General features: G+C 32.2%; 1 protein-coding gene across 3 annotated transcripts in view; it reads left to right on the top strand.

Moving 5' to 3' along the window:
- The window catches only part of LOC138693010 (lachesin-like), a 1,307,565-nt gene that overhangs the window by 411,274 nt on the left and 872,067 nt on the right, over window positions 1–24,224 (top strand). For all 3 annotated transcript variants that reach the window (XM_069816522.1, XM_069816520.1, XM_069816521.1), the window contains one exon: window positions 5,508–5,629. In XM_069816522.1, coding sequence (XP_069672623.1) covers window positions 5,566–5,629 — 64 coding nt within the window. In that variant the 5' untranslated portion in view covers window positions 5,508–5,565. The remainder of the gene's footprint in view (window positions 1–5,507; window positions 5,630–24,224) is intronic.

Below are 24,224 nucleotides of genomic sequence, written 5' to 3'. Positions count from 1 at the left end.
CTCGATACAAGAAAGTAAAAAAAAAAAGTGTAACAATTTATGTGGATCCTTTTTGCATACAACATCCCGGAGATAGGTATGGTGTTAATATTAAAAGTGTTAGACTGCATTTTCACCTCTGAATATATAATTTAATTTAATTCAATTATTAAGCCATTAAACATACAGTGATAGGCTTCGTCACAATACAGAAGATGGGGAAAAAAACATACATTTGAAAATACACATATAATTGAAAACAGTAATGTTTAATCAGAATGAAAACACAAAACATTTTGAAACTCTAAAAATTAATTAAAACACTTCACTCTTAATGTAATATTTGTAACTAAATGTAAATAACTTTATTTATTAAAAACAATTTCGTATGAATTTATGTTAAGAAACTCGTCTACAGAGTAGAAAAGATTAATTAAAAGCCAATTATAAAATCTAGTTTTGTAACTATTGGTTGGTAAATGACAAACATTTGTACTAGTTTATGTGATCTACTTACTTACTTACTTTCTTTCTTACTGCCTTTTAAGGAACCCGGAGGTTCATTGCCGCTCTCGTATAAGCCCGCCATTGGCCCCTATCCTGAGCAAGATTAATCCAGTCTCTACCATCATATCCCACCTTCCTCAAATCCATTTTAATATTATATTCCCATCTACGTCTCAGCCTCTCCAAAGGTCTTTTTCCCTCCGGTCTCCCAACTAGCACTCTATATGCATTTCTGGATTCGCCAATACGTGCTGCATGCCCTGCCCATCTCATAGTCTAGATTTAATGTTCCTAATTATGTCAGGTGAAGAATACAATGCGTGCAGTTCTGTGTTGTGTAACTTTCTCCATTCTCCTCTAACTTCATTCCTTTTAGCCCCAAATATTTTCCTAAGCACCTAATTCTCAAACACCCTTAACCTATATTCCTCTCTCAAAGTGAGAGTTCAAGTTTCACAACTATATAAACAACCGGTAATATAACTGTTTGATAAATTCTAACTTTAAGATTTTTTGACAATAAAGCTCGATACAAGAAAGTAAAAACAAGTGTAACATTTTATGTGGATCCTTTTTGATTACAACATCTCGGAGATAGGGATGGGGTTATTATTAAAAGTGTGAGACTGCATTTTCACGTCTGAATATATAATTTAATTTAATTCAATTTAATTCAATTACTAAGCTATTAAACATACAGTGATAGGTTTCGTTACAATACAGAAGGAAAAAAACATTTTGGAACTATAAAATTAATGAAAACACTTCACTTTTAATGTAATATTTGTAACTAAATGTAAATAACTTTATTTATTAAAAAACAATTTTTTATGAATTTATGTTAAGAAACTCATCTACAGAGTATAAAAGATTAATTAAAAGCAAATTATAGAATCTAGTTTTGAAACTATTGATTGGTAACTTATAATATTGACTGGGAAGCTTATTATATAATTTTATCCCCATGACAAAATTTTGTACTAGTTTTATGTAATCTACAGTATGGAATATTACTTTTTTCACTATTTCTAATTTCATGATCATGTATATTGGCTACTAATGAGTAATTGTCTATATTTTGTCGAGTGTAAAGGACTAGGTCGTAATATATAAAGATATATATATATATGTATATAAAGATATATATATATATATATATATAAAGACAGTGACGATTTCTACGGTAGATATTGACAGGCTAAATAAATCTAAAAAAAAAAGGATCCAGACAATATTAATAAGTGGAAAGATGTGTCACGAAAGTCGCTGAGAATTAGTGGCCTTGAGTATACAACAAGGAAGACCAAGTCGCAAGTTAGTGCGAAAGATCCCCCAAGTAATGTAAGTTCCCGTCTGTTATTTTTGCAGTATTTTATTAGTTGTATTTCAATTTACACTTTACCTAGTGTCAGTTGGTCTATATTGTGTTTTGTCACTATAGTTTATCATAGAATTTTATCAAGGTATTTCGTTTCAGGAACAGATCTGTGGAAATTCTTGTAAGGAGATGTACTCACAACTTGCTCTTGATGTCAGAAAGGAGCTGTTTAAAATGTATTATTCTCTTACAGTAAGCATTTAACAACTGTGATTGTTATTGTCTTCATTATTTATAACATGTATATTTAACAGATAAGCCATCTGTTGGGATGGATAGTGAATATTCGGGACAGGGGTTCAAATTCCATCCCCCAACAATTTTTCAACTGTAATAATTTAATCAGCTTCATTAGTTTGTTAATGTTACAACTTTCATTAATTTAATGGTGTCCCTACATCTCAATACTGCAGTTATTTTCTAATAGTGTTATTATTTAATAAATATTGTATGTTTATTCATAATATGACATCGAGTGTAACTTTAATAAATTACATGATGTTAATTCATATTAATATATAGCATTTAAAAATAAATGTCATAATCATTTTGTTCATAATTTAACCTTTATGTTGATTTTGTATATTTCATAATATTTTGATTATATAAAACTGTTTATTGTCTGTATTCTCCAGTAACATTTCTGTGAACTTAAAAATGTTACAAACTTCTGTGATGTGTAATATGACTTTCAGTAACATACAATCGTATACTTCGCTTAGTTTACAAAACATATTGATGGAATAACGGTCTATGTTGCCCATCCGATAGTAAATTTATGAGCGAAAATACGATGTAACATTTTCGTTCCTCCTGGACAGTTAGTAGATTGTAATATAGACCGTTATTCGGCCCAAAGCTTCAATTGCGAAAATCGTTAAAATAAATCTTGCAACGTAGGGCTGTGTCGCGTGCGTGTCACTGAGTACAGCTAAAAAAGGAGGGGAAGGTAAGGGATAGGTGACCGTGCTTGCTAGAATTATTGCAGTAGCCGTGATGTTGCCAAATGTTTCATACGTAGAAACATTACGATCTCCTGTAAAACGGTGAACGTCAGAAAAAAAGGAACTTATTTAGATTTTTCAAACCTCTCCTCATGACCTAATACCAGTTTTATTTTGGTGCAGTGATTACCTTCCACCCTGTAGAGCAGAGATGACTCGGGTCCCTAAAGCCTGAGTCTCACTTGGTGAGTCTCTCCTTTCTATTTCTAGTTGTGAGTCTGAACTGATACTACATTCTCTAAGGTAATTGAAGACCTCTCCGCAATAAGGATGTAACCAACATAACTGTAATTCATGTTTCAGGAGAAAGAAACATATTTGAAGTGCATATTTTATTGGACCTGTATTTATTATCAGAACTATTTGAATAAACAAGGGTTCAAGTTTATTGATCCATTGAATGCAATAATGTATTGTTATAAGCTTTAAAAGTACTTTTTTTACCTATATCACATATTTCAAGAATCTGATGTCACATCCTTTTCCCGGGGAGGTCTTAAATTCTTGTCACAAAACTCAAGCGTCTTGTAAATGGCCGTGTAAGTAGCGATACGCCTGCTGTATTTTGTAGCGTTTTCTTTAATGTTCTTTTTCTACATCTTATCTACTGAAACTTTAAATCTTAACTTATATTATAATTCACTGATCATTTTATAGCATTCACTGTCTCTACAATCTCGTTCATCTAATCAGTGGTCCTACTTTCGCAAAATGTTAAGAAATATTAAATACTATCTTTTTCTTGGCGAGTTTTCCCTCAACCCATTAAGAACAAATTACTGGGTAACTTTCGACCCTAGATCCTGGATTCATTTCGCTGGCATTATCACCTTCATCTCAGATGCTAGATAACCATAGCAGTTAGATAAAAACGTTGTAAAATAACCAACTAAAAAAAGTAATAATAATAATAATAATAATAATAATAATAATAATGTTGTGCTTTCTTATTTGCTGCAATGAACACTTAAAATGTAAGGGAGTAAAAATATAGGCACACAAAATTTGTTGAAGATCACCACGGAAACTTACATTTTTCAGTTTTACACTATAGTAGAAAATGTTTATTTTTGGTTTGCATTAAGTGATACTGTAATACAAGTGGTTTGTTGTTAGCAAGAGTTTTTTTCTCATTTAAAGTTTTGTGAATGTGTCATCTTCTTCTAGGGTACATATGGACGGAGTTACGGAACAACAGAGCATCCAGAAATTTTGTAAAAATGAGATTTTGTTGTCATCTGCAAGAAAATAGTTGGAATTACCTCAAATATTACCTGTACACATGTTCTCTTATATTACTCTCTCAATATTGGCTTTTATTTATTGCTCACTTCCTTTTCTTCTGTTTTGTATTCTTCGACAACAGACCAGAACTTGTTTGTTATTGCGAAATTTAGATCATATGTATTATACTGTAATAGTAAGGAATCAACTGTTTTGTATTTAAGTTAATTTATTCTATATTCCGAACACAGTCAGTTGGATATGTACAAAATTGATACTATGAATCTATAATTAAATTCTCCATATTCTACTCAGTATGACAACTAGTATATACTAATATATATATATATATATATATATATATATATATATATATATATATACAGAGTGTTAAAAAAGTATACAATATTTTAGGAGGTGCTAGTATGCATCGAAACAAGAAAAGTTTAATAACAACACAACACATACTTTCTGAGATCTGAACACCTGTTCATAGGAGGTGCTCAATATGATGTCCATTCATGGCAATGCATTCCTCTGTCCTTCGTCGTAAGGCATCACGCATTATTTAAAATTTACTTGGTTTTTCTTGATAACCAAAAGTCTAGGAGATTTAGATTTGAGGAACGAGCAGGCCAAGGTGAGGGGTCTCCCCAATCAATCAATCAATCCAGCGGTCCTGAAATGTCAGCGTCAGGTGTTCACGCTCATTGCGGAAAAAATGTGCTGGTGTGCCATCACCCATGAACTACATGTGTAGTCTTCGTTAACATGGCACATACTCCAACACGATAGGCAATACCTTAATAAGAAAGTCCTGATAACAAGCCTCAGTGATAGTGTGGTAGCACATATGGCCCTTAATCTATCGCCAAGAACGTCTACCTATACGTTCATTGAGAATCGGTACTGATGCCTTGTTTCTTCAAATGCGTGGGAATTTTCATCAGCCCACACATGCTGATTACGAAAATTCAAAACACCATCTCTACTGAACCCTGCTCATATCCGCAACCAAACTTTTCTTTTCAGTATTCCTTGCGACGTATCAGTATTCCATGAAAGGCGTGCCAACTACGGTATGATTATCTGGTAGTCTGCTGTATTTTAGGGCAGTAAAATGCATTGCCAAAAATGGACGTCAAATTGAGCACCTCCTATGAAAAAGTATTCAGATCTCAGAAAGTTTGTGTTGTGGGATCCATGTTTATTAGATTTGTTTTTCTTGTTTTGATGCGTAATATCACCTCCTAAAATATTGGATACTTTTTAGCACCCTGTATAAAGCTTGGTATAAAGAACATTGTTAGTATCACATTGCAATAGATCTAAACGGAACGTTAACTAATGTGCAACCAAATGTTTTATAATGAATGGGTTAATCATTCATGAAATATCACTGTTTTTGCTTGCAGGATGGTTGCCTGGGGTACGTGTGTACACGATGCTGTGATGTGAGACCCACTCGTCGCCATGTTACGCCTTCTGGCAGTATCCGGGGTTCTGTTCGCACTGGCGTTGCCCGGCAACAATGTTGGTGAGTCTCCATAATATGTTTTGCAGTTTATTTATAATTGCTGATGGTGATAAATATTATATACCGCTCCGGTTTTCGGTGATATCTTCCATGTGTTAGGCACGTAAATATAAAATGAACTTCAATGCACCTACAGAGGTGTGAAAATTATTAGAATAATCTTAATTTTAAAGGTTTTTTAATAGTTCCTTCACAAATATTAATTGAATTGATGAATATTTGTATATATTACTATACTGATGTAGGATATATTTACTACTAACAATGCCGGAAAGCATTGTTGTACATTGGTATTTTTCTTATTTTACAATTGTTATGGGAATTCAGTAATTATTATATTTTGTTGACGGAATTGGAAACATAAAAAATTATATGCACAAAACAGATGTATACGTTCATTTGAACCTTCACAACAATGTAAACTCAAATTACAATTTGTTTATAGCATTTCCTAATTAATTTTTCCTGTTTCCAATTCCGCCAACATAATATAATAATTTCTGAATTCCCATAACAATTGTAAAATAAGAAAAATACCAATGTACAACAATGCTTTCCGTCATTGTTAGTAGTAAATATATATGCTACATCAGTATAGTAATATTATGTACCAATATTCATCAATTCAATGAATATTTGTGAAGGAACTATTAAAAAAACCTTTAAAATTAAGATTATTCTAATAATTTTCACACCTCTGTATTTACAATAGTATTATTAGGTCAAATGTGAGGAAACACATATTAGAATAATTGAAATTGAAATGAATTTTTATGTAAAGATTTCTATAAAAACATAAGCGAAGCGCTGTTTTTAGGCTTCTTCTCTGTCCAGGTGATCTATTTACAATGTTAGTAGAATTGTGATGGTGAGAGATCGGTGGTTTCGAATCTTACCTATTTTTTTTAATTGTCTCTTTTTTATATAACAGGATTTACTACAATTTTATTAAAATTATTACAATTAGCTATGAACCACGTTAAAGGATTCTTTCATATCTCTGCCAGATTATTTATCATCTAGTAGATTTTATGCTCTTGGATCCGCCCTTAGTTTTTTTTTTATATAATTTGTGTATACAGTACAAATTAACCTAGCAATTGACGAGGAATTCTATGGAATTCATAATATCTTTCCAAGCACATTCGTCCACATATATTATATTCCCAATTTAATTTTCGTCCAATAAATTCTGTCCAGTGATCAAATGTCCACCTACTTCAGTCCACTTCATGTATATTCCGATACATTTTTTTCCAAAATCAATGTTTGTGCTTTCATTAATTTTCCAGTTTATTACATGTCCTTTGTTCATGATATATCTACAAACATCAAACTAAAAAATCAATTTTTCAACAATGGATAAAAACTATATATTTGAGTCGTTACATTTCTAACGTTAATAGTAAATTTTAGTAGATTTTAAAATTTTTTTAGCACTTACAATCACCCCGAGGATCGTAATGTCTAAGAGGAATAAACCACATCTTCGTAAATGATGGATAAAGTAGCTGTAACAGGATAGGCATCCTTGGTCCGTGCGTTTTGTTTACAAACATTAACTAGCTGTCGCGTGTCCTCCAGCCGACAGTAGTGACGACATACTTTATATCCAGTTTCTATTGGCAGTACTGTCCATTCACTGATGTTTTGGCTAAAGGGATGTGGATCGCACTTCCCAGCAGGTAGAGTTTTAACTATATAATGGTGAAAGGGAGTAGTGCTTACTTAGTTTAAAGCAAGTCAAGGCCCTATCCTAAACAGACAATCCTGATAAAGCTACTTTATCCGAACCTTAATAATGAGCATCACTCTTATAACAGAAAGCAACAATTTTCCCTTACATCCATCAAACGGAATGTGCGACTTCGACAATTGCTTTCTGTCTTATCTTATATACTTTGCAAAGCGCATATGACTGACGTGGTAGTCATTCATAAAAAGTGGTAACGTCGTATTACTTACGATAGCCAATTACGAGCTTTTCTTGCATTCCTTGAAGATGTAATTAGAGATAATCTTTATTAATATCTAGATTGTCGATAACAGGCGAAGAATTTTTAAACATGGCACAAAATGTACAGAAAGTTTTCATCTTTGTTTGACATTTCCTACAAGTGTTAACAACACTTTTAGTAATATAAAATAATGTGTTCTTACTCTGTGCTCCAGACATTAATAAAAAGAGAAAGAAGAAAATCTATTGATTCAATGAAAGAAATAAATGAAGCTGCTTGTGTTCAACAGCTGACATGGTCAATCACTTAAGATGCAATAAATGTAGTAAATATATATTCTTTTCGTTTAGGTCTACATTACATGATATGCTGTTTTTCTTTTAATTAATATATTTTTATATATTTGATGATTTAAAATTCCGATGGAATCAACAATAACGTTCTCAGCAAATAAAATTAGATATTGTTTGTTGAGTCCATTATTATTAAATGAATTTACGGTAGTATGATAGATCCGTTCGCACTAAAAAGTAAACCTTGTACAACATATTTGAAATTAGGAACTTGTCTCTGTACTTTTCCTCAAGGATCATAAATATTTTTCTTTTCTTGGTCCACATTTGTGCTTGGTTCTGTCCATTCTTCCCATATCTGACAGTCAAATCAATTATGTAACCGGTTTTCGCTATTTTTTTTATCATATGCCACAATTTCCACAAAACAATGCATGCCATTGCTATCTACTGCATGACCTTCTTCATAATATTCGAGTTCTCTTCGTTGCAATAAGTTGATAAGTGTATGTTTAATTGTGTGGTGTCTTTGATTAATTAGGAGAGAATTAAATCCACAAGAACCAAGCACGTGACTTAGAGTTTCAATCTCATTCGCACACCTTCTACAAAGGAAATTACCATTTCTTTCTCCATTATTACCTGGAATTCCATTCAGGTTAGCGTAATTTACATTCAACTTAAGTAAGGAAACCCATTCTGAAGAAGTTAAGGTGATTTATTCAGACAGAAGATTATTAGCCTGCGTATATTAAGCAAAATGTTTACCTCGGCAGGGTACTGGAGTTAAAAGGAACATTCATTGAAGGATTGTTCTCTAAATTGTTTTCAAAGCCGTCGCGAACTTATATTTGGCGCAGTTTCATCAACGGCAATATTTAAACGAGCCAGACTAACCTTCATTTCTTCTTCAGAATCAAAAACTTTAAAAAATCGTGGATCACCACACTCTAATATTTTGTGGGCTGTAGAAATATGTTGCAATGGAACTTCCTACATACTATTATATTTTGAAAACATAAAAGCTATTTTATCAATAATTCCACAATATCGATCAATTCTTCATTACATGTTCAAATGAACATTTCTCAATAACTAAATAGGTATATCCTTCCTTTCTGTACTCTCCATTGATTCGTCCATATCTCTTGGTAGTGTATGGACTCAATCGGCCTGTATGAGTATGCCGTTCAAGAGTACGACCAATTTTTCTTCCGCATTAGACCTATTGAAATATTATTGCATGATCGTACTTTAGAATTATAACCATTAAACTTATAGCAGATAGTACATTTTTTAATATAAAGATGCAATTACCATCGATTGCAGAGACTAGAGCATGCAGCCTATCGTATTTTATATACGTTTGTAAAATGAAAGAATTTAATAGATGTTCATTATAATAATACTGCTGTAAATTATATTTATTTAAAATACCACTAGTGATATTTTTTATCGCTTGAATAATTTATAATACCAATATTATCTTTATTGAAGGGAAATAAATTTAGTTCCATCATGTGTTTCATTTAAACCGCTATGATGCTGTAAATGGGATTAAAAGATTGTAAACCACTTATTATACAAATTTAATACAGTCTTTTATATTAATGGCGACCGTTTTTACAGTATTTATTGCGTATGAAACACACTAATAATGTGATGAATTTATTTAAAACATTGGTATTAAAATTAAAATATTTTCAATACAAATTTACCACGCAATTCGTTTTAAAGACTCCGTCCACAAACATGAACATTGTATCGAAATGTCAGCGTCATACTAAAAATAAGAAGCATAGTAATATGATTAAAAAAGAGGTCAGAAGGAGATACTGGTTATGACGTGACATGTACGTCTTACCAATTTCTACTTCTTCATGATACAACTAACTAGATCAACACATTTTTGTCACAATTTGAGGAGTTCAGAAATGTCTGAGAACTCCTTCGTCATGCCACTCAGACAATAGTGCGCAGTCCAATCAACATCTCATCAAGCTAACTTTCCGAACGTTCTCATTTAAATAGAATCATTTCACTCAGTGGCAACCTTCCAAAAGGAAAATAGTACACCATGAATTCACACTGCATATATGTACATATATCGACGTTCAAAAATATGTGACCTACGATTTTATGATCGTGTAAGCGAACTTTATAACCTCAGGATAAGTCAGAACCAAAGATAAAAAAATCACAGATTTTGAAAGAGTTCCGCTAGTTCCCCATAGGTGGCACCATTATTGGGAGCGGTTAAAAAGTGTCGGGGAAAATGATCACGTAGATTAGGCATAAATTAGTCTCATAATTGACAATATCAGCGGTTTCCAGTTAAACCCAATGCAGAAGTGGATGAAATATTGAATTCTATAATGCGGGTATATTTATGTGCAATTGGCAACAATGACTATTATCTTCGCCATCTATTCATAGAAGTAATATCTAAAGAAGCCACACTTACACCAACAAATTTATCGATCACTATCGATTAATAGGGTCAGGTGTCTTTGAACGTCAGTGTACAAGAAAATAATCTAGAACAGGAGGAATGTGTGCGTAGAATTCATATCAGGAAACCTTAATCTACTATGATTTTATTATATATGCAGCTGCCACTTCAATATCAATATATTTTGCACTGTTACGGGAAATAATAATTATAGTTAAAGGATGCCTCTAAACTGTAATAAAATAAAAAAAATCTACTCGGTCTTTAACACGGCAAGCATGATCTAAAATTCGAAAATACTGGAGAGGAATGTATAGAAATTTGTGTCACAAAGATCCTATACACCAGACCTGATTCTAGGAATAATGTATGCCTTCTTTCAAGAGTATAACATGCGGAACATTAATTCTGATACAAAAAGATTATTAATATTTTTAAACTCCTCAAGTTATGATAAAATGAATTATAATACAGCTGCCAAGTGTTTTAGTATAAAGGTGAAAAAGAAAGGAAATTTCTTGCAACGATATTATTTCTGTGGGTTTTCCTCTGTTAGCCTGGCATATATTATATTTCGTAAATCTTTAGAAAAATTCTTAACGGTGATTTTGCATTACATTATAGTATTTTTATTGACTAGCCTAAGCAGTATGTACCTAATTTCATTATACATCTATATAAAGATAAATTTTTTGCTAAATAAATCTTCCACTAATAATGTAAGTATATATAGGATTGCAAGTTGATGGTTTTTTAGTAAGAGCTACGTGTTTGAATAAGAAATATTAATGTATTTCGTGGGAAGTGCCGCGGGGCATTTTATTCTGAAACTGACTGTGACTTTTGTTTTTAAATTAATAAATACTCCCTCTCTCATAACCAGAATTTCATATTCCACGTTATGTTAGTGTACAATATGTGTTATTTACCATTAACACAGAGCAATGTTTAAAATATGCTGCGCTGTTACACACGATATGGTGTTAATAAAAACAGTACATGACGCGTATAAATGGAGTGCGGCGACACATCATTTGAGGATATTTCTCTCCTCCCATCGGGAAATACGGTAGTAGGATCTAATGCAATTTGTTAATGAAGCCTTGCTTACACTGATGTCTAATTATACATTAAATGTCACATTTCGTTAATGTTGATTAATTGGGGCTCTCCGCTATGCTCACTTGCGATATTAGTAAGCCGTGAGAGGTAAAATTGCAGTAACTAACATTATGAATCCCACAGCTGCCACCATCAACTTCCTTTTCTAAAATACCTAACAAACTACTGTAGTACAAAAACTTGCTGTAGACTAAACAAGGCTATAACGGTTTTATACATTCAACATCGCATGTTTTATTTGCAGTCAGTAATGAGACTTCAGCTATAGCAAAATATACCTAATTAATAGAAACTGCCTTGCTTCTATGAAATATGAAACATAATATGTATTTTTCTTTCAGTAATTTTTGCGTCATTCCATTTTTCGTGTACTGTAAAGCAATTCTTCAGTTTAAGTTCATACGAAGTACACAGAATGTTTTGTTAAACTCAATTTATTTTAATAAAAGAGTTTATATAAATTTATTTATCCTGAACTAGAATAATATAGACCTAATTATAACTAAAACAGGTTCATGTACATTACAGTAATTATATGGAATACATACGTAATAATAATACCGAGTTTACATAGAGTTACAGTAGGCCCTACATATATTTTATCTTTCCACACTTTAAACATTGTATTTGAAAAGGTAAGCATTTTTTAGCTCTTTCACATTTTCGAATTGAAAAAACTGCCTGCTCTGTGATTTATTCCGCGTCTTCGTGACTCATATTTCTAACCGAGCGCTCAGTGTGGGCCGCGTGTGGGCAGCTGCGCTGTGCACTGACGTTTTCAATCTACTTCGCGAGCGTGGAAAGATAAAATATATGCACTGCATAATAGTCTACGTGTGTAGCAAATTGTTTAAGTCGTCCTGTTGCGGTATATGAGTACTGTTCGTTCATTGATGTTTTGGCCGCGTCTGACTACAGTGCTCCAGCGCTGACCTATCCAGGCGTCCCGATATCAATCCCCGGTGAGATCTGGGTGTTATTTGTGGAGGAAAAAGACGTTGCTGAGGGTTTTTATCTGGGTACGCTCGTTTTCCTCTTTCATTACAATAACACTCTCCACTTCCCTCTCATTTCATCTATCATCCGTAATAGTAAAAATGGACTGGGGTGATATCTGAGGGTAGTATAGGTTTCCGATGCTGATCTAAGTTCTAAGGGCTTAGTGCTCCGGACTCTGGGCCCGTCAGTGAATGATGGGACCTTACCTGCAGGGCCAAGAAGGATAGCCCACCTGTTAGTTTCGGATTCACGAATGCCATCCGAGCAATTCGTGGGACATAGTCATCGTATATAGGGCATGAACTGGACCTAAACGTCCTAAGTGCAAGGATCCAACCGGGATCCAGCCCCTATGAATTTAGTTAATTAAATCCATCAATCAATCAATCAATCAATCACTGATGTTGTAGCCATTGGGAATGGGTAGATCTCTCACGAGAGACTGAAGAACACAAGCATTGTTGCAGCACTTTTTGAAGAAGTGGTGATATAGTATGCCTATGCTCGGATTACAAGATAAAACTAAGTTTTGTGTTATGATCAGTTAAAGTGAAAATCAGTTGTTACCATGTGGCATCCTTAGGAGTCTTGTCTCGAAATGTTGAAAGTGATTATGAAAATGAATGTTCTGTGTTACCAAATGTACTTGATAAACGGTCAGCTAAAGTCATTCAAAATGTATTTAAATATTTTAGGGAGGGAGGAAGGCAAATTCTACGGCCCATTTGCAAAACCATACCCGTGAATACTGTGGTTCTGTGGTAGGCCTACTTATGGGAATTTGTATTCAGGACCCATTGCTTTGCTGCGGAGAGCGCTAAGAATTTTGTCTATAGTAGGGATGTTTGATTTACATAAAATTCATACATAGTCTTCCAGTTAAGTCACTACTAAATTAATAGATTCTGAAACTATATTTTCTCCTGTTTTCGACACACTTTCTTTGGCGTGGAATATCTTGCTAATGTAACTATTTTCTTTAACTTTTACTATTATCATTATTTTCAATATTTCTAAAAACAGACTCCCAACGACGCCACATAATAATCTGTTTAAACGTTAACTAATCAAGACAAAAATCTTAGTTTCAACTCATAAGAGAAGAGTACTTACTTAGAATCTTCTTCAATGAAAATGTTACAACAGCGCTTGCGTTCTTCTAACTGTCGGGGAAGTATCTTGAAAGTCTCCTATGATAATTACATCAGAGAGAAAGTGAAGTGAAAATCAAAGTCAGTTATTTTGTGTAACAATGAAAGGAACTTACTTACTTACTTACAAATGGCTTTTAAGGAACCCGAAGCTTCATTGCCGCCCTCACATAAGCCCGCCATCGGTCCCTATCTTGTGCAAGATTAATCCAATCTCTATCATCATATCCCATCTCCCTCAAATCCATTTAAAGGAACACTAATATACAGTCCGAAAAGAGAGGTCTCTGAAATTTTAGCATAATAAAATTTCCATTGACGTTCGACGTGTTCTATGTAAAAACAACTTTATAAGAAAATGTAAATGTTACATTGTCGTCCAGTTTCTTTAATCGACCTTCAAACTGCATGAAATATATTTCGTATTTTTTGTGATTAATACAAATCCATAAATTTTAATTTATTCGTGAAGCATTACATATTTACAATAAAAGCTATGAAAGCAATACAATAAGTAACAGACAATACATTTATAAAATTATATATTGTACAAAATTCATTTCTTACATTTAAGGAATCAATAGTTATTTTATCTCATAACATTTTGAGTTTGTGAATTTCTCTCAAATACTTCATATTTACAATAAAAGCCATGAAAACAATATTATAATAACATACATTTATAAAACTATATCTTGTACAAAATTCATTTCGTGCATTTAAGGAATCAATGGTTATTTCATCTCATAATATTTTGAGTTTGTGAATTTCTCTCAAATATTTCATATTTACAATAAAAGCCATGAAAACAATATTATAATAACATACATTTATAAAACTATATCTTGTACAAAATTAATTTCGTGCATTTAAGGAATCAATGGTTATTTCATCTCATAATATTTTGAGTTTGTGAATTTCTCTGAACTCCTATCTATCATGTTTTAGTAGGCCTATTTACTATGAAAAGATTCTAGAGACGAAAGTAATTTGGAATGAATTTTATAATCAAATTTGTGGCAGTGCTAACAATACAAATTTGAATCCTCAGATACTTGAGTAAAATTTCTGTAGTACATTTACAGAAAATCGTGATGAATCTTTGTAAATTCGTTGATTTATTAGTAAATAATTTTATAAGTATCTCAGTATTAAAATAAATTACATTTATTTACAGGTGCAATATTTTAATGTATAACTTTTTGAGTTGCGTACAATGACTAGTATTGAATACCTTTTCTTTCATCCCTTTGAAATCGCACGCGAAGCTCTATCTTGATGCTGGCTACATGGAAAGCGTTTGAACCACTGTGTACACTCTTCATGGAATTGAAAAAGAGAGCTTTTGAATGATTCTCGCAGCTGCCTGTTGGTTGGGTCCAACAGACGAAAACAATTTCGTAGAAAATGTGTTTGAATGTTACATTTCTTCCATCCTATCACATTTCCCATATGAATAGCACATACGATGTTATTCATCGGTTTTATTTTAGAAATTCTTTTGACGGAGTAAAAATTTTAATTTTAATTCTAAATTAAGCTTAATTGTGAAATACCCGCAGTCACGTTTACGACACAATTGAAATAAATAGACTCTAATAGTTTTCAATCAGGCTCTGTCCTTGTCATGATTTATGCGACACTTCATCGGATTAACGCTCGATATCAACCGGTAGCGTAAAGAAATGGCTCTCTTCAACGATATTAAATATATTATAATTATAATGATGAAGTGCGTTTCAGTGACACCGTTTGTTTCATATGCACTGCAAAAGTAGGTTAACCCATCTCGTATTATTGAAAGTAACACAATTGTTTACACATTTTCTGGTATAGTACTGATCTGAAGAATAATTTCTTACGTAGAATATCTCGCACATACATTTCAACTTTAATCATAATACTTCATAGTCAATAACTAAGTATAGCTTCATTGTATTCAATTAAGTAGTAAGAATGCGAACATTTTTCACAATATTTATGGGTTATTGTATATACAGTAGCCTATAGCGATGGACTGTCAATTTTCTATGGCTTAAAACGGTTCTTTACTTGTTATCTTAATACTCAATTCAATATTAATTCATTATTATTATTATTATTATTATTATTATTATTATTATTATTATTATTATTGGAGGTCTGACTGATTATTTATTTAATTTCTATCCCTTTCATTAGACAAATTTAAATTTAAAGTGAATCATATTTATTTAACCTAATACTATTACTCTAATTTCTAAAAAAAAAAAAAAAAAAAAAAAAAAAAAAAAAAAATTAAAAATTAAAAGTTAAACACAATCGTAGGCATTTCCTCAAATTACTTCTCAAGTGTTTTTTATATATCTTACGCCCGGACACCTATACAAACATATAGTGATTTTATTCTAATCCCAGGACTGCAGTATCTTTTTTTTTTTTAAGGAGGGAGGGAACATCCCACGCCTACCACTTGAGGTCTATTGTACACCCTCCCATATATGGGATAAGTTAGTGCCCACCGATCCTCTACGCACCCCGACCTAATCACTTGACCCTCTTAACGACTGGTCCCTACAGCCAACAGAATCCATGTACCACTCCTGCTTTGGCAAATTCCCCAAGTCCGAGGCGGAAGTCTTCCCCCGAGAAGGTCTGCCCCGGGTTCCGTTCCAGAAGCTATCCATCATTGCATGAATACAATCCACGGAGGCCGGTCGCGAGAGTCAGCAGCTTCGGAGGGCCGCCTGTAGAGCGATCTGAAAACCAGAAGAAGTAACTGGATGATGAATGAAAGGGTGATAGGGGAGGAAAGGAAGTGGCGAAGATGAGTGGAGTTCCAATCGCCTGATAAAGTTACCTTATATTCATCCATAGGAGTGAAAGAAAAACTCCAAAAAACCTCACTCAGGCAACTTGACCCCATCGAGAATCGAACACTGGCCCGCTGGGTTCGGAGTTTGACTCGCTAACCCCTCGGCCACAACGATGGACTTTGTAGTATCTCACGTAATAATTAATATAGGTCGTTATTTCTTGGGTCAATAGGTCTATAATATAATAAATTGAAGTCGTGAATCCATTGAGGGTGCAAGAGTTCGCTAGCCGATGAGATCATAGATTTTTTTTCTTTGGTCTAATCCCTTCAGCTGCACATTAATATTGGGGTTTATTCAGCCTCTACCAGAAATTATTACGACTGGTATTTATTTCAGATTGAAGAGGTCAAGCACGTAGGACTAACATCCATACTGTTACTAATGACGATTGTGTAGAAAAGTTGGAAGACCTCATAGCAAGTAATTGGGACTCCTTTACTTGCACCACAAACCCATCACTTGTAATAATCACCGTAACACTGAAATTGTTACCGACAGTAAATTACAATGACTCAAAAAATGTGATTCTTATTTCTTTCAGTACGTTCTAACAGTTTCTAAGCACTCGTACTCTTAAGTTTTTATACACATGTATTATAATTGAAGGGTTCAGAACCATAGCGGGCCAAGCTCAATTTATTAAAAACGGAGAAAGCAAGGGTTAAAGTTAAGTAAATACTAGTTTAATGAAGATTGACATATCATTTAGTTTTAATGTGCATACTTTATAGTACTTGCTATATGTTTCGTTAAATTATGGTAATCACTTAACTTTAACCCTTGTTTTCTCCGTTTTTAATAAATGGCGCTTGGCCCACTATGGCTCTGAACCCTTCAATTATATGCTTATGTTATATGTGTGTGCATGCATATGTGTGCATGTATATTTGTGTATATGATATTTACTATGTAAAGAAGTTGAGTACAGATACGGAATTAAAATTTGGAGCTAAACTTGATGGGAGTCAACCTGTATGTAGACAATAATTTCACACGGCTGTCTACAAGTAACATATATACAGGGGCTATTGTTTGCTGCACATGTGTAGTGTGTTATAAGCGGAACTTTTACAATAAGGGAGCTGTATCTGTACATGGTAGTCGCGTGTCTATGTTAGAAACAAACGCCTCAACCATAGGCAACCCAACCAACAGATGTGCCAAAAGGTTGTACTTGTTAATGTGAATAACAAATATTATTCCCCTTCATTGCTTCATTAATTTTCTATCATTTTAGAGCAGAAACTTCGTATTTTGTACACTTCATCTCCTTCTTGCATAAAAGTTATTATGATCCAATTAATCGTTTTTTAATTATTGAAATCACAATTAAATGTTTATTATCGAAATCTATCTTCTGTTTAAAAACTTTTCTCGCATGATTTTTCTACGACATATATGATATTTTTGGAAAAAAAACTTAATATTCAGAATTTTAAATGTTCATTATATAAAAGATCAGAAAAATGAATACAACTTTCAATTTGAAAATTTTATTCTCCACTAAATATGTTCTATTTCTATCATTTCGAAAGTATTTGTGTCATCAATAAATTCTACTGAGTTTTGTTAATATCAGTATATAGAACATGAAGTAAAAATTCCACACTCTCAGCACCAAAACTCTAAGAGCCTTTCCACTTTGAGTATGACGAAATGTTCTGAAAAAAGTGTTGGAAAACTGCTTGTGTAGTTAGCATGGTATTCAACTTCAAGTGTATGGTTATTTAAATAGGCCTATGGCATAACTTTTACGCTTCTAAGCGCCACAGAGCAATTAAATCCCCGCAATATATAAATAAGAGATTGATAATTCATTTTTCGTTAAAAAAAAAAGAAAATTCGTTTTTTGATTGAAAATGATAAATATTTCACCCTACCCACTTCGGTTAAACGGCGCGTTTCCGGACACAGGTTCCTTTTGAAAAATGGTATCCTATGACCTCATCTATCATGATTAGAATTTTGTAACATAATCACGCGAACATTGTTCATATTTTAACTTTTATTTAGTTGCTGCAATTAGTTTCTTAATAAGTGAATAAGAGCAAATAATAATGGTAATAATAGTGATTATAATTGTTGTTGCTATTACTTTTATTATTATTATTATTATTATTATTATTATTATTATTATTATTATTTACCACAAGATTTTAATCGTTGTAAACCACTTGCATTTAAAGAAAATGGAATCAAAGTAGTTTTGGAAACATTTAATGGAAGAAAATTGGTATATATACATTTTAATTACAGCTATGTCATTAGCATGTGATTATAGAGTGCCACTGAATTAACTTGTAACAAGTAATTTATATAATTATATTGAAAACAAAATTGGCCCTTAAACAGTACCTTGTAGTGGTCCTAAATTTAGATTTTAAATATTACTTAATTGATTATAAAATTTATTTACCTAGGTTCTATTACTGAAATATCATGAAAATTAATTTAGGACTATTTCATTGACATCCATGTCTTCTAATTTATTTAAAAGTATGGTATGATTACTGTATCGAACTTTTTTATCAAGTAAAAAAAAATACATAATATATTTCCCTCATACAACAGTAGCAATCTTCCAAGGAGCATCAATCATCTGTACACAATTTAACTCGAAAAGAAACTGATTTTCAGATCATTTTTTTTCAAGTTAGCTTTTCAACCCATTTGAATACATTTTTCCAAAGTTTACAAAGATTAAGTAACAATGGTACTGGTCTGTGATTAGTCATAATTTTTCTACCGCCGGACTTACATATTGCAATGATTACAGCATTCATTTAAAAATTTGGAAATGCTTTTTGAGAACAACATAAATAAAACATATTAATAATAATAATAATAATAATAATAATAATAATAATGATAATAATAATAATAATAATAATAATAATAATGATAATAACATTTAAGGAGCGATATTACTTTTTTTAATCGAGTCTGAAAGTCGGCCTGGGTAACGTAGTTGGTATAGCGCTGGCCTTCTGTGGTCGAGGTTGTGGGTTCGATCCCGGCCCAGGTCGATGTCATTTAAGCGAGCTTAAATGCAACAGGTTCATGTCAGTAGATTTACTGGCATGTAAATGAACTGCGGAACAAAATTCCGGCACACCGGCGACGCTGATATAACCTTGGCAGTTGCGAGCGTCGTTAAATCAACCATAATTAAAAAAAAAAATTAATTGAGTCTGAAATATGGAAACAAAAGTTTTCTTGTGTTAATTCAGTGCACAATAATACAACGTACCCACATATAAAACACAAGATATCACAATGCAAATAGAAAACAAAAGGTACTCACGAATCAGCGTCTATTTATTCGTAACGGCGAGAAAGAATAATTAAAAACCACATGTCATTATATTAATGTAAAATTTAGTCATTTTTGCTAGGACTTTCGGGTAGAAAGTGTTGAAATTAGATACAAATGGATATAAATAACTGGAGACAAGTTGTAGCATGGATTTCACTGCGTCAGTTTATGCTTAAAATAGTAAACTAAATGTGTGAAAGGAAATGGTTTTGCATGTACTGCCCGTATGTTATAGAAATGTAGGTTATCTGGCCTCTGTAACACAATGGCGTCAGATTTATGTTCCTCTTTTCCCATTCGTCACTGGGATCACTCACATATACAGATAAAACGAGGTTTTAATCTCGTTTGTAAATATTCAGTATTTATAACTTATATAAATTCGCGTATTACTGTTGTAGAATTGCAGTACTAACTGTTGTTTAATGTCAACATTCGTTTCAAAAACTTACAGGAACGATATGTATCATAACTAATTACTGTTAGTACTATTTTATCAAATAAATTGGTCTGAATCAATTTTTTAAGATTTTCTCGACTGATACTTGATGAAGAGACGGCAAAAGTTCTTGGCTGAAATTCTTACGAAATCTAAAAAAATAATATCAATATCATGCCTGCGATTCGAATGGAAGACCGTGATTTTTAGTAAAATTGAAGGGTTTTTTCTTTTTTTGGTAAAACAACCATAAGCATAATCTTTCTGAGGTTGCTAGAGAGTTCTTATATAAAAATCAATATGTATCTTTGTTCTGACAATGAAGTATTATTATTATTATTATTATTATTATTATTATTATTATTACTATTATTATTATTATTATTATTATTATTACTATTATTATTATTATTATTATTACTATTATTATTATTATTATTATTATTATTATTATTATTATTACTATTACTATTATTATTTATTAACCAGAGCTTCCTCGAATTAGAGGCTGCCATTAGACAAAGCTTACAAAAAATGAACAAATAGATGATGAAAGGTAACAGAGTAAGAAAAAAGGCGAACAAGTACACAAAGAAACAATGGCAGTTCACAGAATAAAAAAAGTTACAAACAAGTAAAGAAGCAATGAAAGCTAATAAGAAAAAGAAAAATGATAATGGTGCGTCAGTTTATTCAGTACACTGAATTAGAGTCCACATAGGTGGTTCCGTAAGAGTTTGACTGACTCTCTAATTATGAGGACGGCCACTTTATTTAGAAAAGATTTGTGCAGTCCTAGGGTCTTACAGAATTGAGAAGAGAAGTTGTTATTATTATTATTATTATTATTATTATTATTATTATTATTATTATTATTATTATTATTATTATTATACAGTTGTTGTTTCAGTAATGTTAACTAGAATAGAAGTATTTATGAAATCACATAAAACACGATTATTCAAAATAAGTCGTAATTAATTTCCTATCTGAAATTCAAAAGTTATTATTCTTCTAGACAATCCACGTCACAAGGAAGTTCTTGTTAGTTGACAGAAAGTTTGGACGAAATACTACGGTTTAAGAAATGAAAAATACCCTAAAACTTAATTCATATTAATTTACTCTTTCTTATTTAGTTATTATAAGTGAGCTAATCATCGTGTTATCAATAAATAATAATAATAATAATAATAATAATAATAATAATAATAATAATAATAATAATAATATAAAAAGCTGTATTGTTAACCAGCAACGAAATGTCACTGCTTTTTGTACATATTGATGGATTTTCTATTACATTTTTCATCATGTTTAATTAACGTTTTTATACCTACAACATTCATTAGCAAAAAATGTTATAGGATTGCGTTCATAATTACTTCTCTTCATTTTTGTACAGTAAATTATAAACATAATTTCAGATATAGAATGAAAGTTGTGTTCCAGAATAAACTAACAGGCAATATACCTAAATAACAGGGAATTCTAGTAACTAAAACAGAATTTGTGCTTTTAAATAAAGTACAAAGTGGCTATGAATGAATTTACAGTACACTTTGACTATAGGGTATGAAAATTGTTATTAAAAATTGTGGAAGCTCTTTGAAAGGGAAAAGGCAGAAAGAGAATTCATTATCGGAAACAATGTAGCCTCGATTGGCCCCATTAACTTACAAAATCGCCCACATTACCCGTACAATTGACTACTCCAAAGAAGAAATTGCAATAATCGAGCTATAAAACAACAAACGTTTTAAAGTGACATTATTAGCATGCCACTGCAGATCGAGCTAGCTTTTCAATGAGTTCTGTTCGTTTCTCTATGCGCTCTGTTGTCAATTATTATATTGTTTTGCTTATTAACATATATGAGGCACTTTCAATTTTAAATTATATAAAAATAATTATAATAGAAGTTATATTATGTACCAACCACATATTACAATTGTATTTTCTATAGGGTGTTTATGTATAAAGGGTTTAATATTACCTTGTTATCGTAAATTAAACAGTCATTAGATGAAAACATTTCTTTACATTTCAATCTCAAAACAAGTTAACTTTTGATAAAAATAAATCGATAAACTTTAATGTACTATATACAATTCTATTTTGGCCAGGTCAATATAGAATAATTGGGCATTCATTCGTTCAGTCATAGTTTTCTGACAAAGTAGAGAGCTTTCACTTCAAACCCAGCATTCTCCAATATTCTCCCTTTTCTGCCTTCCTCTTAGTCCCCGCATACGATCCATATTTCTAAATGTCGTCTATTATCTGATGTCTTTTTCTGTCCCGAACTTTTTTTCCGTTCACCATTTATTCCAGTGGATCCTTCAGTAGGCAGTTTTTTCTTAGTGAGCCAGCCAAATTCTTCCTGCTCTTCCTAATTAATCTGAGCATCATTCTTTCTTCATTCACTCTTTCTAATACAGCTTCACTTCTTATTGTCTGTCCATTTCACACGCTCCAGTATTCTCTATATCATCATTCCAAATGCTATTAGTCGTTTGTCTTCACTTCGTCGTAATGTCCATGTTTCTGCCCCATAAAGTGCTAAGTTACATTCCAGACAAAGCATTTCAAAGTCTCTTCCTTAGTTCTCTTTCCACAGTTCCGCAGAAGATGCTCCTTTTTCTGTTAAAAGTTTGCTTTGCCATTGTTGTCCTTTTAACTTCCTGGCAGCAGTTCATGTTACTGCTTATGGTCTATCGCAAATAGTCCATTTGTTCCAGTGCCTCATTCGCGATTTCCATGTTTACCTTTATTTTTCTTCCGATGACCATGGTCATCTCTTGTTTGCGTTTATCTTTATCCCATACTGCTCACTCCTACCTTTAGCATATTTCTTTGTATCGTAGCTGCTTCTGCTAACAACGCCAAATATCTGTAATCATGACTACGAATTTTATTAATCGATTGGCTCCATATCTTCCTGTGTTTATTTTGAATAAGTTTTATTTTATTCAGCTTCCTCCAAGTGTACGCTGCCTATGAGACAAAGCTTAACCATAATTTTTTTAATGAACAGTAATTAAACAATTATAATGGAAAAAAGAAAAAAAGACAGACGCATTTTATAGGTTTAAATATGATAGGCCTACTAAATTTATATCATTTAATCTCTGAATCTTAAAGAACTTCGACAACAAATTGTGAACATATCGATGGAATTCGAGTACAAACCACGTAAATATCGCACATGTCACCAAAGAATGTAGTTGTAAGTCTATTGATTTTCAATTTTTTTAATTTTATGTACTGTAAGACCGAGAAAACATGAAAATCTACACATTTCGTTTCCTTGCTTAATGTATGAGAATACTATAACATTCGGGCACAAAAATGTAGGGATTCAATATTTCTCAAGTACAAGGGAAATGTGTATTTTGTAATAATTATAGAAATGTTGTTAATCAAGCAGGTTTTACAATTTTCATTAGATATAATTACCGTAGTGGAACTTGTTCGTGATCACACGAACCAAAAGTCATTATAATTTGCTAATATTTAGGCTGCTGATGCACATAATGTGATATAGTTTTATATAACACATAATTTTCCCTTTATTCACTCCTACATGTTATGTAAAAGTATATTTTTAAAAATTGTATATATGAGTATAAGTGCATACATATGAAAAGCAAATTATGTTAGGAGATTTTACTTCGGCGTATACTCCATAATCTTAATAAGATAATTTCTGAACTAGACTATTACAGCAGTGTTGGCTATGTTGAAAGAAATATTTTATTAGCAATAATCACTGCAATATCTACCTCGGCCAACTAATGTCCTTTCACAACAGACGACAGAACGAGATTCAAAGAAGAATCGGAAACGCATGGAAGAGATTTTGGAGCCTCAGTTTCATTCTGACAGACAAGACATACAATTTAAAATTAAGAAGCGGAGTTATGAACAGTTGCATCCTTCCAGTTCTCCTATACAGAGCACAGACATGGTCTCTAACAGAAAGAGAGAAGGACATGCTGAGAAAG

Source organism: Periplaneta americana, chromosome 17 (assembly GCF_040183065.1).
Source record: "Periplaneta americana isolate PAMFEO1 chromosome 17, P.americana_PAMFEO1_priV1, whole genome shotgun sequence".
Taxonomy (NCBI): domain Eukaryota; kingdom Metazoa; phylum Arthropoda; class Insecta; order Blattodea; family Blattidae; genus Periplaneta; species Periplaneta americana.
The sequence above is the reverse complement of the archived record's forward strand: the minus strand, read 5'-3'. Positions and strand labels throughout refer to the sequence as shown.